The sequence below is a fragment of the Sabethes cyaneus genome, chromosome 3, assembly GCF_943734655.1.
Source record: "Sabethes cyaneus chromosome 3, idSabCyanKW18_F2, whole genome shotgun sequence".
Lineage (NCBI taxonomy): Eukaryota > Metazoa > Arthropoda > Insecta > Diptera > Culicidae > Sabethes > Sabethes cyaneus.
In genome coordinates this window covers 129,054,170-129,067,794 of record NC_071355.1, presented here as the reverse complement: position 1 = coordinate 129,067,794, position 13,625 = coordinate 129,054,170, and the positions used below count along the sequence as shown (strand labels likewise).

The following is a 13,625-nucleotide window of genomic DNA, read 5'->3' as shown; positions in this document are numbered from 1 at the left end:
CATTTGAAAGGGGCGGATAGGCCAACTGTCAAACAGAACGAGTGAGAGTTCATTTTCCTATGCTGCTCCAGCAAAAAATAACTCTCACTCGTTCTGTTTGACAGTTGGCTTATCCGCCCCTTTCAAATGTTGGTCGACATTTCATTAATTGCCTTGCGATGATTAGATGGTCGTTCTCACACCGTACGCATGTTCGTAATGATCGCACCACCTACCTCGGTGGATCCAGATCAATACCTCTTCACTACCACAAACTCCTTCCTGTGACACTTGTGGATGATGCAGAGGATTCATCGGTCTCTAGTAGCAGCAAGTGCCCGACTAATATTCCTTCCCTTCCCTAATTGACCTGCATGGACGTGGCCAGCTTTGCTATTGATCACTATAAAGACTTGGATCATCAGAAGTTGTACACTGAGTATGATTTGCTATTCCCGAGCATCATTTTGATGGTTCTTTGTGCAATTTCAGCTGATCTAGATCAATCGCGGGCAACACACGGGCGGTTAAACTATGCTATGCTATGCTATGCTATGCTATGCTTTGCAGTTATATTTGCAGCAATAAAACTTCTAATTTGATGCCAAACTAATTTAAACTAGATAAATTATCTAAGATGCAATCATCGAAAATAATTGTAAATTTTAATGTGTTGTATACGATTGCTCATAACTTTTGAATTAAACGTCCAATCAAAAAACAAATCAATAGTGATCTATTAGGCTATATTACCTTTCAAATGAGACTAATAGCGCATAAATCGGTTCAGCCAACTCTGAGAAACAGGCGATCATTTGTACCTAGTCAAAAAAGGTTTTTTTAAGCTAACTTTTAAACTACTTGTCCGTTTTCAATGAAACTTGGTAAAAAGCTTAGTAATAGCAAGAGCTTTCGTTTGGTACTAAAATCGTTAAAATTGGTTGCGTAGTTCCGGAGAAACGCGTGTCACGTAGTTTTCACATTTTTGCTTATAACTTTTAAACGAAACGTCGGACCGCAAAGCAATTCAATAGTGATATACTAGGCAATAATACCTTTCAAACAAAAGTAAAAGCGGTCAAATCGGTTCAGCCACCTTCGAGAAACAGGCGATAGAAAATGAGCTGCACACACGCATACACACATTGTTCCGTGATCGTCGTAAGGGGGGCCGGTTACCAACGGGACTGTAATATTATTATGCAATATATAACGAACAAGTGTTGCGATATGCACACCATCGCCAGCGGCGGTGGCTGCGAACGGACTGAACTACAAGACTCACGTTTATTACCCTATTTATAGGTACATCGTTTGATAATAGCTTATTGTTCTTACATCTAGCCAGAACAACAATAGCGCTTTGTCTCATATTCGACCGAGTACACTGATTGTTGTTCTGCTAGATGTGAAGGTCAACGTGGTCATATTGCGGCTTTGTGCCGCAACACACATACACACATACACACACACAGACATTGCTCAGTTCGTCGAGCTCTATCGTTTGATATATGTGATTCGGCCCTCCGGGCCTCGGATCAATTTCGTGTTTTCCGAGGCCCGGAGGGCCGAATCACATATACCAATCGATAGAGCTCGACGAACTGAGCAATGTCGGTGTGTGTGTGTATGTGTGTATGTGTGTATGTGTGTGTGTGCAGCTCATTTTCTATCGCCTGTTTCTCGAAGGTGGCTGAACCAATTTGACCGCTTTTACTTTTGTTTGAGGTATTGTTGCCTAGTATATCACTATTGAATTGCATTGCTGTCCGACGTTTCGTTTAAAAGTTATAAGCAAAAATGAGAAAACTACGTGACACGCGTTTCTCCGGAACTACGCAACCAATTTGCACGATCTTAGTACCAAACGAAAGCTCTTGCTATTACTAGAATTTTTACCAAGTTTTATTGAAAACGGACAAGCTCTTTAAAAGTTAGCCTTAAAAAACCTGTTTTGACTAGGTACAAATGATCGCCTGTTTCTCAGAGTTGGCTGAACCGATTTATGCGTTATTATTCTCATTTGAAAGGTAATATAGCCTAATAGATCCCTATTGATTTGTTTTTTGATTGGACGTTTAATTCAAAAGTTATGAGCAATCGTATACAACACATTAAAATTTACAATTATTTTCGACTATTTCATCTTAGATAATTTATCTAGTTTAAATTTTTTGGCATCAAATTAGAGGTTTTCTTGCTGCAAATATATCTGCAAAATTTCAGAAGAATTGGTTTTGCCAGTCAAAAGATATTAACCCTTGAACACTCGCGCCAACTTTTGTAATACGGTTGCTCGCGGGAGACAATAGCCCAAAACCAAAAAAATGTGCGCATTAGAGTTTTGACTAGGAAAACCTGGTTTTAGGTTTATCGCACCTTTGGAAGAGTTTCTTGAAATTGCAAGCTCTATCGTCTGGTAGAATTTAAATTTTGATTAATCCCCCTTAAAGTGAAATAAAAATATTTTTCTTCAGTTTCAATATAACACATTGATGTGTTTTGTAAAATTTAAGAGCATATTATTACAAGAAACTTTGCTGAAGACAGTATCCTTCTATCTCTTCAGCGAAGAGAGAAAAATTTTATTTATTTTGTATGAATCAGTTTTTCCATTTTAGCTCGTTTTGTAATTGTTGTATGACTTTTTATGTTGTACAAATAGTAAAAATACACAACTTTGCTGAAAATAGTATACCTCTATGATTGCTTGTTTAGGAACTGTAGAACTTTGATTATAAAAATATCCTAATTTTGACCCCGAATTACTCGACTATCGACAGACGGATACATTTAAAACATTTTACTTTTGCTGATAGTTTTGTTGCATACAGACACCATTTTTCCATGTGGAGAAACGAGAGAAAGTTCCAGCTGGGGCCTATTGCGGTACACCTCACATACTGATTGCTTCGTTTCTGTGATGTCAGTTTTTACTGATCTATTTTGCCAACAGTTTAAAGTATTAATGCATTGAATAATTATGGTATTTTGATCATAACAAGTTTATTGAAAAATATACGTTAGTTAAACATCAATTTGTAACTTTATAACAATATGGCATTCTAAAACCTACACGTGTTGTACAAAATACAACAACGTGAGTAACCGAAGGTTAATAAAAATTGATGAAAACTTTATTGAATCAAATAGAATGACATTACAGTAAATTATGCATAGTTCAAATCCTTTAAACTAGACCTTTACTACGCAATGTATATGTTAAATAACAATATTTCCTCTTACAACTTACTTTTACTTGCATTTACTCAAATTAGTAACAACTTACTTATACTTTCTCAGCAATTTCATGAAAAAAGGATCTATCAAAATTTATAAGTGCCCCTATTTTGTTCAAATATTGTAAACTTTTTCAATTTCCAAAAAAATTATGTAAACAAACGCACTACGCAACGTTAACGTAGATGAAGACCGTATAACAAAGGTTCCTTCACCACTAGGTGGATTAAATCAGGTTTTATATAGTATAACAAAGGCAAAAATAAAATAAAAAACCCGATTTAATCCACCTAGTGGTGAAAGGAACCTTTGTTATAATTCATCTATTGTTTAACGTTGCCTAGTGCGTTGGTTTACATAAAATTTTTGAAAATTGAATAAGTTTACAAAATTTGAACAAAATAGTAACACTTTTAAATTTTGATAGATCGTTTTTTCATGAAATTGCTAAGTAAGGATAAGTAAGTTGTTTTTAATCTGAGTAAGTGCAAATAAAAGAAAGTTGTAAGAGGAAATCCTATTGTTTAACATTGCCTAGTAAAGGTCTAGTTTATTGGTTTTTGAACTATACATAATTTCCTGTAATGCCATTCTATAGAGAGAATGTAATGCCATAGAAATCAATAGAGTTTTCTTGAATAATTTTCATCAATTTTTATTAACCTGCGGTTACTCACGCTGTTGTATTTTGTACAAGACGTGTAGGTTTTCCAATCCCATATTGTTATAAGGTTACAAATCGTTGTTTACCTAACGTATATTTTTCAATAAACTTATTATGAGCAAAATGTCATAATTATTCAATGCATTAATAATTTAAATTGTTGGGAAAATAGATCAGCATAAACCGCCATCACAGAAACGAAGCAATCAGTATGTGAGGTGTACCAGAATTTGGCCGTAACTGGAATTTTCTCTTTTGTTCATATGGAAAAATGGTGTCTGTATGCAGCGAAACTATCAGCAAATGTAAAATGTTTACAATGTATCCGTCTGCTGGTAGTCGAGTAATTCGGAGTCAAAATTAGGGTATTTTTTATAATCAAAGTTCCAGCAAAGTATTTTCAGCACAGTTGTGTATTTTTACTATTTGTACAATTTTGTACTACATGAAAAAGTCATACAACAATTACAAAATTGATTTTACAAATTCATATACAATAAATAAGATTTTTCTATCTACGCTGCAGAGATAGAAAGTTATTGTATTCGGCAAAATTTCTTGTAATAATATGCTCTATAACTTTGCAGAACACATCAATGTGTTGTATTGAAACTGAAGGAAAATAATTTTTTTATTTCTCTTTTGGGGGGATTAATCAAAATTCAAATTCTACCACACGATAGAGCTTTCAATTTTAAGAAACTCTTCCAAAGGTTCGATAAACTTAAAACCAAGTTTTCCTAGTCAAAACTCTAGTGCGCACGTTTTCTTTGGTTTTGGGCTATTGTGCGCGCAAGTAACCGTGTTATAAAAGTTGGCGCGAGTGTTCGAGGGTTAATATCTTTTGACCGGTAAAACCAATTCTTATGTAATTTTGCATATATATTCGTAGTGTGAAAACCTCTCGTTTGATATTAAAAAAATTGAAATTAGGTAAATTATCTTGGTTAAAATCATTATAAATTATTGTTAATTTTGGTGTGGTGTATTCGATTGCTCATAACTTTTAAATTAAACGTCCAATCAGAAAACCATTCAATAGTGATCTATCCGGCTATATTACCTGCCAAATGAAACTAATAGCGCGTAAATCGGTTTGGCCATCTCTGAGAAACAGGCGATAATTATTACCTTGTCAAAACAAGTTTTTTAAGCATAACTTTTAAATTAATTGTTTATTTTCAATAAAAAAAATCCGAACAATTTAGTTTTAACAAGAGCTTTCATTTGATACTAAGATCGTTGAAATCGGTCATGTAGTTCCGGAGAAACCCGTGTCACGTAGTTTTCACATTTTTGTTTATAACTTTTAAACGAAACGTCGTATCACGAAACAACTCAATAGTGATCTACTAGGCAATAATACCTTTCAAACAAGAGTAATAGCGAACGATTCGGTTCAGCCATCTCTGAGAAACAGGCGATAGAAAAAATCATTACATACATACACACACACACACACACACACACACACACACACACACACACACACACACACACACACACACACAGACATTGCTCAAATCATCGAACCCTATCGATTGGTATATGTGACTTGACCCTCCGGGCCTCGGATCAATTTCGTGTTTTTCGACCAATTTTTAAACCTTTGTTATAGTATAACAAAGGTAAAACCCGATTTAATCCACCTAGTGGTGAAAGAAACCTTTGTTATACGGTCTTGCTTGCTCTTTGAGATAGAAATCGACACGTCTTCGGAACATAATTCATCTGTTGGTTAACCCCAGCACACAAATCTTCCACATGATTGTGAGGAACGTGCAGCTCGAGCCAAAGATGCTGATAACCCCAGCAAACCACAAATCGTATAATAATGTGTGAAAATCATCTTAAATATCGCTAAACAAACTCAAAATCGTACATAAAGCTTAAAGAAGCGCACCCTAGTTTACATTTATTCGCACAAAATGATAGTAACTGATTCACAAACGATTTTCGTCACGGAATTGTATAGCATTATGGAACTAATCATAATGAGTCGGATTTCATCGTATACAAATACTTATGAATGTGAATTGTTCTCATATAATTTGCAGTACGTATAATACCTCCAAAACAGTACGCATATGCTGGTTTCGTGCATCGAATGCGATTTTTCTAGATATATCGGTACATATATCATATTTGTTACTTTGATATACGTACGAAAATGTTTGCTGGGACGTTGCGTAGTGCGTTGATTTTCATAAAATTTTTGGAAATTGAATTAGTTTTCAAAATTTGAACAAAATAGCAGCACCTATAAATTTTGATAGATCCTTTTTTTCATGTTATTACTGAGTAAGGGTAAGTTGGTTGTTACAAATTTGAGTAAGTGCAAGTAAAAGTAAGTTGTAAGAGGAAATATTATTCTTTAACATATACATTGCGTAGTAAAACTCTAATTTATAGGTTTTTGAACTATGCATAAATTTCTGAAATGCCATTCTTTTTGATTGATATCAATAAAGTTTTCTTGAATAAATTTCATCAATTTTTATTAACCTTCGGCTACTCACGCTGTTGCATTTTGTACAACACGTGTAGGTTTTTGAATGCCATATTGTTATAAAGTTACAAATCTGTTTAACTAACGTATATTCTTCAATTAACTTGTTATGAGCAAAACGTTATAATTATTCAATGCATTAATACTTTAAATTGTTGGGAAAATAGATCAGCATAAACTGACATCACAGAAACGAAGCAATCAGCATGTGAGGCGTACTGCGATTGGCCCTGGAATTTTCTCTCGTTTCTTCATATGGAAAAATGGTGTTTGTATACAGCAAAACTATCAGCAAATATAAAATGTTTAAAATGTATCTGTTGGTAGTCGAGTCATTGGGGCTAAAAGCTAAAATAGAAAAAACTGATTTTACAAATTCATATACAATTATTAAGATTTTTCTATCTTCGCTGAATAGATAGAAGATTACTGTATTCAACAAAATTTCTTGTGATAATATGTTCTAAAACTTTGCAGAACACATCAATGTGTTATATTGAAACTGAAGAAAAATATTTTTTTTATTTCACTTTTAGGGGGATTAATCAAAATTTAAATTGCACCAGACGATAGAACTTTCAATTTCAAGAAATTCTTCCCTAGGTTTCATAAACCTAAAACCAAGTTTTCCCAGTCAAAATTCTAGTGCGCATGTCTTTTTGGCTTTGGGCCATTGTGCGCGCGAGTAACCGTATTACAAAAGTGGGCGCGAGTGTTGCAGGGTTAATATCTTTTGATCGGCAAAACCGATTATTCTGAAATTTTACAGATATATTTGAAGCATTAAAATCTCTAATTTGATATATTTTTTTTTTTTGAAACGATGATTCTACAATTGATGAAGGGACGGTAAGGGAAAGTAATGAAGAAGGATTTTTTCGGGAATGAAGGGGAAGGGTGGAAAGGAAGGAGGGGGGGTAATAGGTAGCTATGGTTAACAAGTTGTCGTTGTGACTCCTATCTTTTGTCCAATGCTGGAAGGTTTGATCTAATTTGATGCCAAAATAATTCAAACCAGATAAATCATCTTAGATGAATCGTTATAAATTATTGTAAATTTTAATATGCTGTATTCAATTGCTCATAACTTTCAAATTAAACGTCCAATCAAAAAACAAATCAATAGTGATCTATTGATCTATTGTTTGGTGATGTTACCTTTTAAATGAGACTAATTGCGCCAAAATCGGTTTAGTCATCTCTAAGAAACAGGCGATAATTATTACCTTGTCAAAACAGGTTTTTTAAGCATAACTTTTAAACTACTTGTCTGATTTCAATAAAATTTACCCGAAAAATTTAGTGTTAACAAGAGCTTTCATTCGATACCAAGATCGTTGAAATCGGTCATTGGGCTCCGGAGAAAATCGTGTCACGTAATTTTCACTTTTTTTTCTTATTACTTTTAAACGAAATGTCGGACCCCGAAACAATTCAATAGTGATATACTAGGCAATAATACCTTTCAAACAAAAGTAATAGCGAACAAATCGGTTCAGCCATCTCCGAGAAACAGGCGATAGAAAAGTTGCACCCCGCACATACATACACACATACACATACACAAACACACACACACACACACACACACACACACACACACACACACACACACACACACACACACACACACACACACACACACACACACACACACACACACACACACACACACATGTCTGAGCTCGTGTCACTAGACACGAACCCTTCTGCTTTTCCGAGAATGCTCTACATATTTATAACATGGTTTGTGTATTTGCTTTTAATTTCAGGTGATGATGCTATTTAGCGCTTGCATTTATTTTGGAAGCTATACTTTCTTGATGTCAATAAGTAAACCAAAATATTCAGATGCAGGCAGCGTTTTAGATTCCGGTAATGATTTAAACATCGAAGGTGGAATAGCCGAGTGAGTATAAATATATTAGCATAATTAGTTACACTGAAGAGGGGAGGTTCCCATACAAATGAAACATCTTTCCTCATAACTTGAGAACTAATTAAGTAAATGTAACCAAATTTGGCATGTCGGGGTTTCTGAAAACATTTTTTCATGGCGGTTTGAGACTCCTTCCTCTTCTGAGAGGGGAGGCTCCCATACAAATGAAACACAAATTTCTGAATAACTCGAGAACTAATCAAGTAAGTAAATGAAACGAAATTTGGCATGTGGGGGGGGGGGGGGGAACTAACTTTTCTCCGGAACTAGACAACCGATTTCAATGATCTTAGCACCAAATGAAAGCTCTTGCTATAATATAAAAATTGTCAGAAAGTTTTATTGAGAACAAACAAGTAGTTTAAAAGTTAACCTTAAAAAACCTGTTTTGACAAGGTAATAATTATCGCCTGTTTCTCAGAGATCGATTAACCGATTTTTGTGCTATTAGTCTCATTTGAAAGGCAATATAGCCTAATAGATCACTATTGATTTGTTTTTTGATTGGACGTTTGATTTGAAAGTTATGGACAATCGTGTACCACACATCAAAATTAACAATAATTTATAATAATTTCAACTAAGACAATTTATCAAGTTTCAATTATTCTAGTATCAAATGAAAGGTTTTGACACTGCAAATGTATCTGCAAAATTTCATAAGAATTGGTTTTGCCGGTCAAAAGATATTAACCCTCGAACACTCGCGCCAACTGTTCAACACGGCTACTCGCGCACAATAACCCAAAACCAAAAAACCCCAATTAATCCACCTAGCGGTGTGACCTAGCCTTTCTACTGCCACAATAATCATTATTTAATTTCTCAGGAACATCTATAATTAACTTGACTATATTTTTAAATATCCGTTCCATATTCCTTAAAATCCTTATTTACCAGTAAAATTCACAACGTATTGCGTAGAATAATTATATTTTCTTTCCTTGGGTGCATAAATACTTGTAAGCGTCATTTATGTTACTTGATTATTTAGTTTTATAATCGGTCGGCCTTAACTTTCGGGCTTCAGAGCCACATGCGAAATTTGTTTTGAATTTACAATATGAAATATGTGTTCATAGCAGATTTTTTGATATTTTGATGTTAATACCAAAATTAGCATCTTTGAAAAACAAGAGTTCAAAAAAATTATTATATACTTCACTTTTGAAGAAAAAGGATATCGACAACAAAATTATTAATCTCAAAATTTTACTATTAGTTTGCTTGGCTTCAATTGTGCAATATATCTGAATCAGAAAAAATAACTGAATAGAGCATTAGATATGAAAAAGAGAAATTGAACTTTTTCTTAGCTGGCGCTTCTTCAGATAATTATTTTTGCATGGAAATCAAACTTAAGCTTCTTTTGAATGTACTTTCATGTAAAGATAGTCAGTAGCTTGATCGCATCGTTTTTACAATGTGAGAGGGTTAGGAAAACAAGACGAGGTCGAAAAATACTGCAAACGCTGCGCCACAAACGTGCTTGAGAATGGGAAATATGATCGATATGATTTCCAGTGCTTGTCATTTTTGATTTATTTATTAAAACATGATTCATGACATAAGACATCTGTCCTTTAAAATGTCACTAACGAAAACAAATCTTACAAAATTACTATCGTGCAACGTTTACTTCTTATTTTTCATATAACATTTCTAAGCTCTAGTATCTATTGACTGAAAAGAGCATCTATTGATGCGCAAAATTTGTTTGAAATTTGTATAAATTTATTTGGAAAAATCAACTCACTAGTATTTTTAATCCTGTACACCACTATACCTACATGCTTAAATTAACTGCTTTTCTTCGCTTTTTGCTTTTCTTGTACAATTGTGAGTAACAACAAGTGAAGGAAATAGCAATTGAAATCTGAAATCAAAGAAAAGAAAAACTTTTCGATTGAATCCCACTATTTAATATTTATTTGGAACAGATACGTAGTTCGCCTACGACGTGCAGGCTTCATCAGTGTTTTATTTCAAAGCGTATACGTATCTGTCGCGAATGAATATTAAATAGTGGAATTTAGTCGGTAAAAGTTTTATCTGTTCCTTAAGTTCAGAGTTCGTATTCAACTAAGAGGCTTCAAAAACTTCAGATAATTGGCATGTTTCTCACTTCTCTTGAATTTCAATGCAAATTTAAAAACTGCAAATTGTCATCATATACACACATACATACACACATACATACATACATACATACATTTATACATATATACATACATCACACACATTGAATACAATTAACATTTGATTGATCTGTTTTGATTTCACACGTTTTAACGGTTTAATATACGGTGCTTAAGTGTTAAAGTTTGAATAACTTTTGAATAAACCGTCCGATTTTAAATAACTCGGGTTCGTTTGATAGATCTCAGCAGTAACTTTCAAATGATAATAAAATGCGTGATGTTTTACATTGAATTAATGTTTATATGTTACAAAAATATGTTTTAAATACTATTTTTTCACATTTCTTTATATAACTTTCAAACCACAAGTTCATTCGTCATGAAATTTGAAAGTTAAGGGTTTGCGAGGCTCCTCTTTCATATACAATCAATTTTGTTCAAATCGGTTAAGGGACCTATGAGATAATGAAGTCCCATATTTTTCGTATTTTTATACATAACTTTTGAACTAAAAGTCCGATCAAAATGAAATTCAATAGCGACCTATGGGACACCTATACCTTTCATTCGACACTAAGAAAATTAAAATCGGTGCAGCCATCTCCGAGAAAAGTGAATGAGATTGAAAGCGTTGCATACACACACACACAAACACACACACACACACACACACACACACACACACACACACACACACACACACACACACACACACACACACACACACACACACACACACACACACACACACACACACACACACACACACACACACACACACACACACACACACACACACACACACACACACACACACACACACACACACACACACACACACACACACATATACATACACACACACACACAGTAGCCGCGTTGAACAGTTGGCGCGAGTGTTCGAGGGTTAATATCTTTTGACCGGCAAAACCAATTCTTTTGAAATTTTGCAGATACATTTGCAGTGTCGAAACCTTTCATTTGATACTAAAATAATTGAAACTTGATAAATTGTCTTAGTTAAAATTATTATAAATTATTGTTAATTTTGATGTGTGGTACACGATTGTCCATAACTTTCAAATCAAACGTCCAATCAAAAAACAAATCAATAGTGATCTATTAGGCTATATTGCCTTTCAAATGAGACTAATAGCACAAAAATCGGTTAATCGATCTCTGAGAAACAGGCGATAATTATTACGATACGGGGGGGAGCTTAGCGGTTTCGAGATCGATTATTTTTGTACCAATCGATTGGAAAATCTACTACGCTTCTTCTTCTTCAGCAGCATAGAGCCGGGGTGGCTCGTGCTGTTTCAAGCACTCGTCTCCATTCAACTCGGTCTTGGGCCACTCGTCGCCAATTTCCTAGTCGTTTCAGAAGTCGCAAATCGCTTTCGACCTGGCCGAGCCATCGTGCACGTTGGGCCCCCCTGTTCCTGGTGCCGGTGGGGTTGTTGAAGAGGACCGTTTTCGTCGCACTGTCGTCCGGCATCCTTACGACGTGTCCGGCCCACCGTAGCCTGCTAACTTTCGCTAGATGTACGATGGGAGTCTCCCCAAGCAGTGCCTGTAGCTCGTGATTCATACGCCTCCGCCACTCTCCGCTTTCAGTTTGTACTCCGCCAAATATCGTCCGCAGCACTTTCCGCTCAAACACGGCAAGGGCGCGTATGTTCTCCGTAAGCAGCGTCACGGCTTCAAGTCCATAAAGAACTACCGGTCTAATAATGGTTTTGTACATTGTTAGCTTCGTGCGACGGCGTATGCTTCCTGATCGTAGCGTTTTACGAAGGGCAAAGTAGGCCCGATTTCCCGCTTGGATGCGCCGCTGGATCTCCTTACTAGTGTTGTTGTCCGCGGTCACCAGCGATCCCAAATACACGAACTCTTCTACCACTTCTAGTTCGTCGCCGTCAACGGTTACCGTCCGTGGGAGGCGCGCATTTGTTTCCTTTGAGCCTCTTCCTTTCATGTATTTGGTCTTCGACGCATTTATTTTTAGCCCAATTCTCCTAGACTCCGCTTTCAGTCTGGCGTAGATTGCCTCCGCCGTCGCAAAGTTCCTGGCTATGATATCGAAGTCATCTGCAAAGCCTAGAAGTTGGCTACTCTTGGTAAAAATCGTGCCTCTCGTTTCAATGCCCGCTCGTCGGATCACCCCCTCAAGAGCGGTGTTGAACAGCATGCAGGATAGACCGTCACCTTGTCTCAACCCTCGTCGCGTCTCGAAGGGACTCGAGAGTGTCCCAGAGATGCGTACGAAACACATCACTCGATCCAATGTAGCTCTGATCAGTCGCGTCAGTTTGTCCGGAAAACCGTATTCGTGCATTATCTGCCATAGCTTGTCTCGATCAACTGTATCGTATGCTGCTTTGAAATCGATAAAGATGTGATGCGTGGGCACGTTGTACTCCCGACATTTCTGCAAGATCTGTCGGATAGTAAACATTTGGTCCGTAGTTGCGCGAGCCCCCATGAAACCCGCCTGATAATTCCCTACGAAACCTTGTGCTATCGGTGACAGCCGGCGTAACAGGATCTGGGAGAGTACCTTGTAGGCGGCGTTTACCAGCGTAATACCACGATAGTTGCAGCAGTCTAGCCGATCACCCTTTTTGTAGATGGGACAAACCACTCCTTCCATCCATTCCTCCGGTAGCTTTTCCTCCTCCCAAATCCTCGAAATAACCCAGTGTAGAGCCTTTGCTAGCGTTTCCCCGCCATGTTTATAAAGCTCTGCCGGTAGGCGGTCCTTCCCAGCGGCTTTATTGGTCTTCAGCAACCTGATTTCTCGTTTGACTTCTTGGAGATCAGGTGCTAGGACATCACTATCTTCCATGGGCGCTCCTAGGTTAATTTCCGTTCCGCCTCCTTCTGCGACTTCGCCATTGAGGTGTTCATCGAAGAACTGCTTCCACCTGTCGACCACCTCGCGCTCGTTTGTAATTAGATTCCCTCCCTCGTCCCTACACATGTCAGGTTTCGGTGTGTAGCCCTTCCGAGTTTGGTTCACTTTCTCATAAAACTTGCGCGTGTCATTAGCTCGGAATAGTTGTTCTAATTCTTCACGATCTCTGTCCTCCTTTTGACGCTTTTTTCTCCTCAGGATCGTGGTCAACTGGTTCCTAGCTCGTCGGTACTTGG

At 36.5% G+C, this 13,625-nt stretch overlaps 1 protein-coding gene across 1 annotated transcript in view; it reads left to right on the top strand.

Moving 5' to 3' along the window:
* The window catches only part of LOC128741049 (transmembrane protein 208), a 124,474-nt gene that overhangs the window by 45,655 nt on the left and 65,194 nt on the right, over positions 1-13,625 (top strand). The window contains exon 3 of the mRNA XM_053836627.1: positions 8,165-8,301. Coding sequence (XP_053692602.1) covers positions 8,165-8,301 — 137 coding nt within the window. The remainder of the gene's footprint in view (positions 1-8,164; positions 8,302-13,625) is intronic.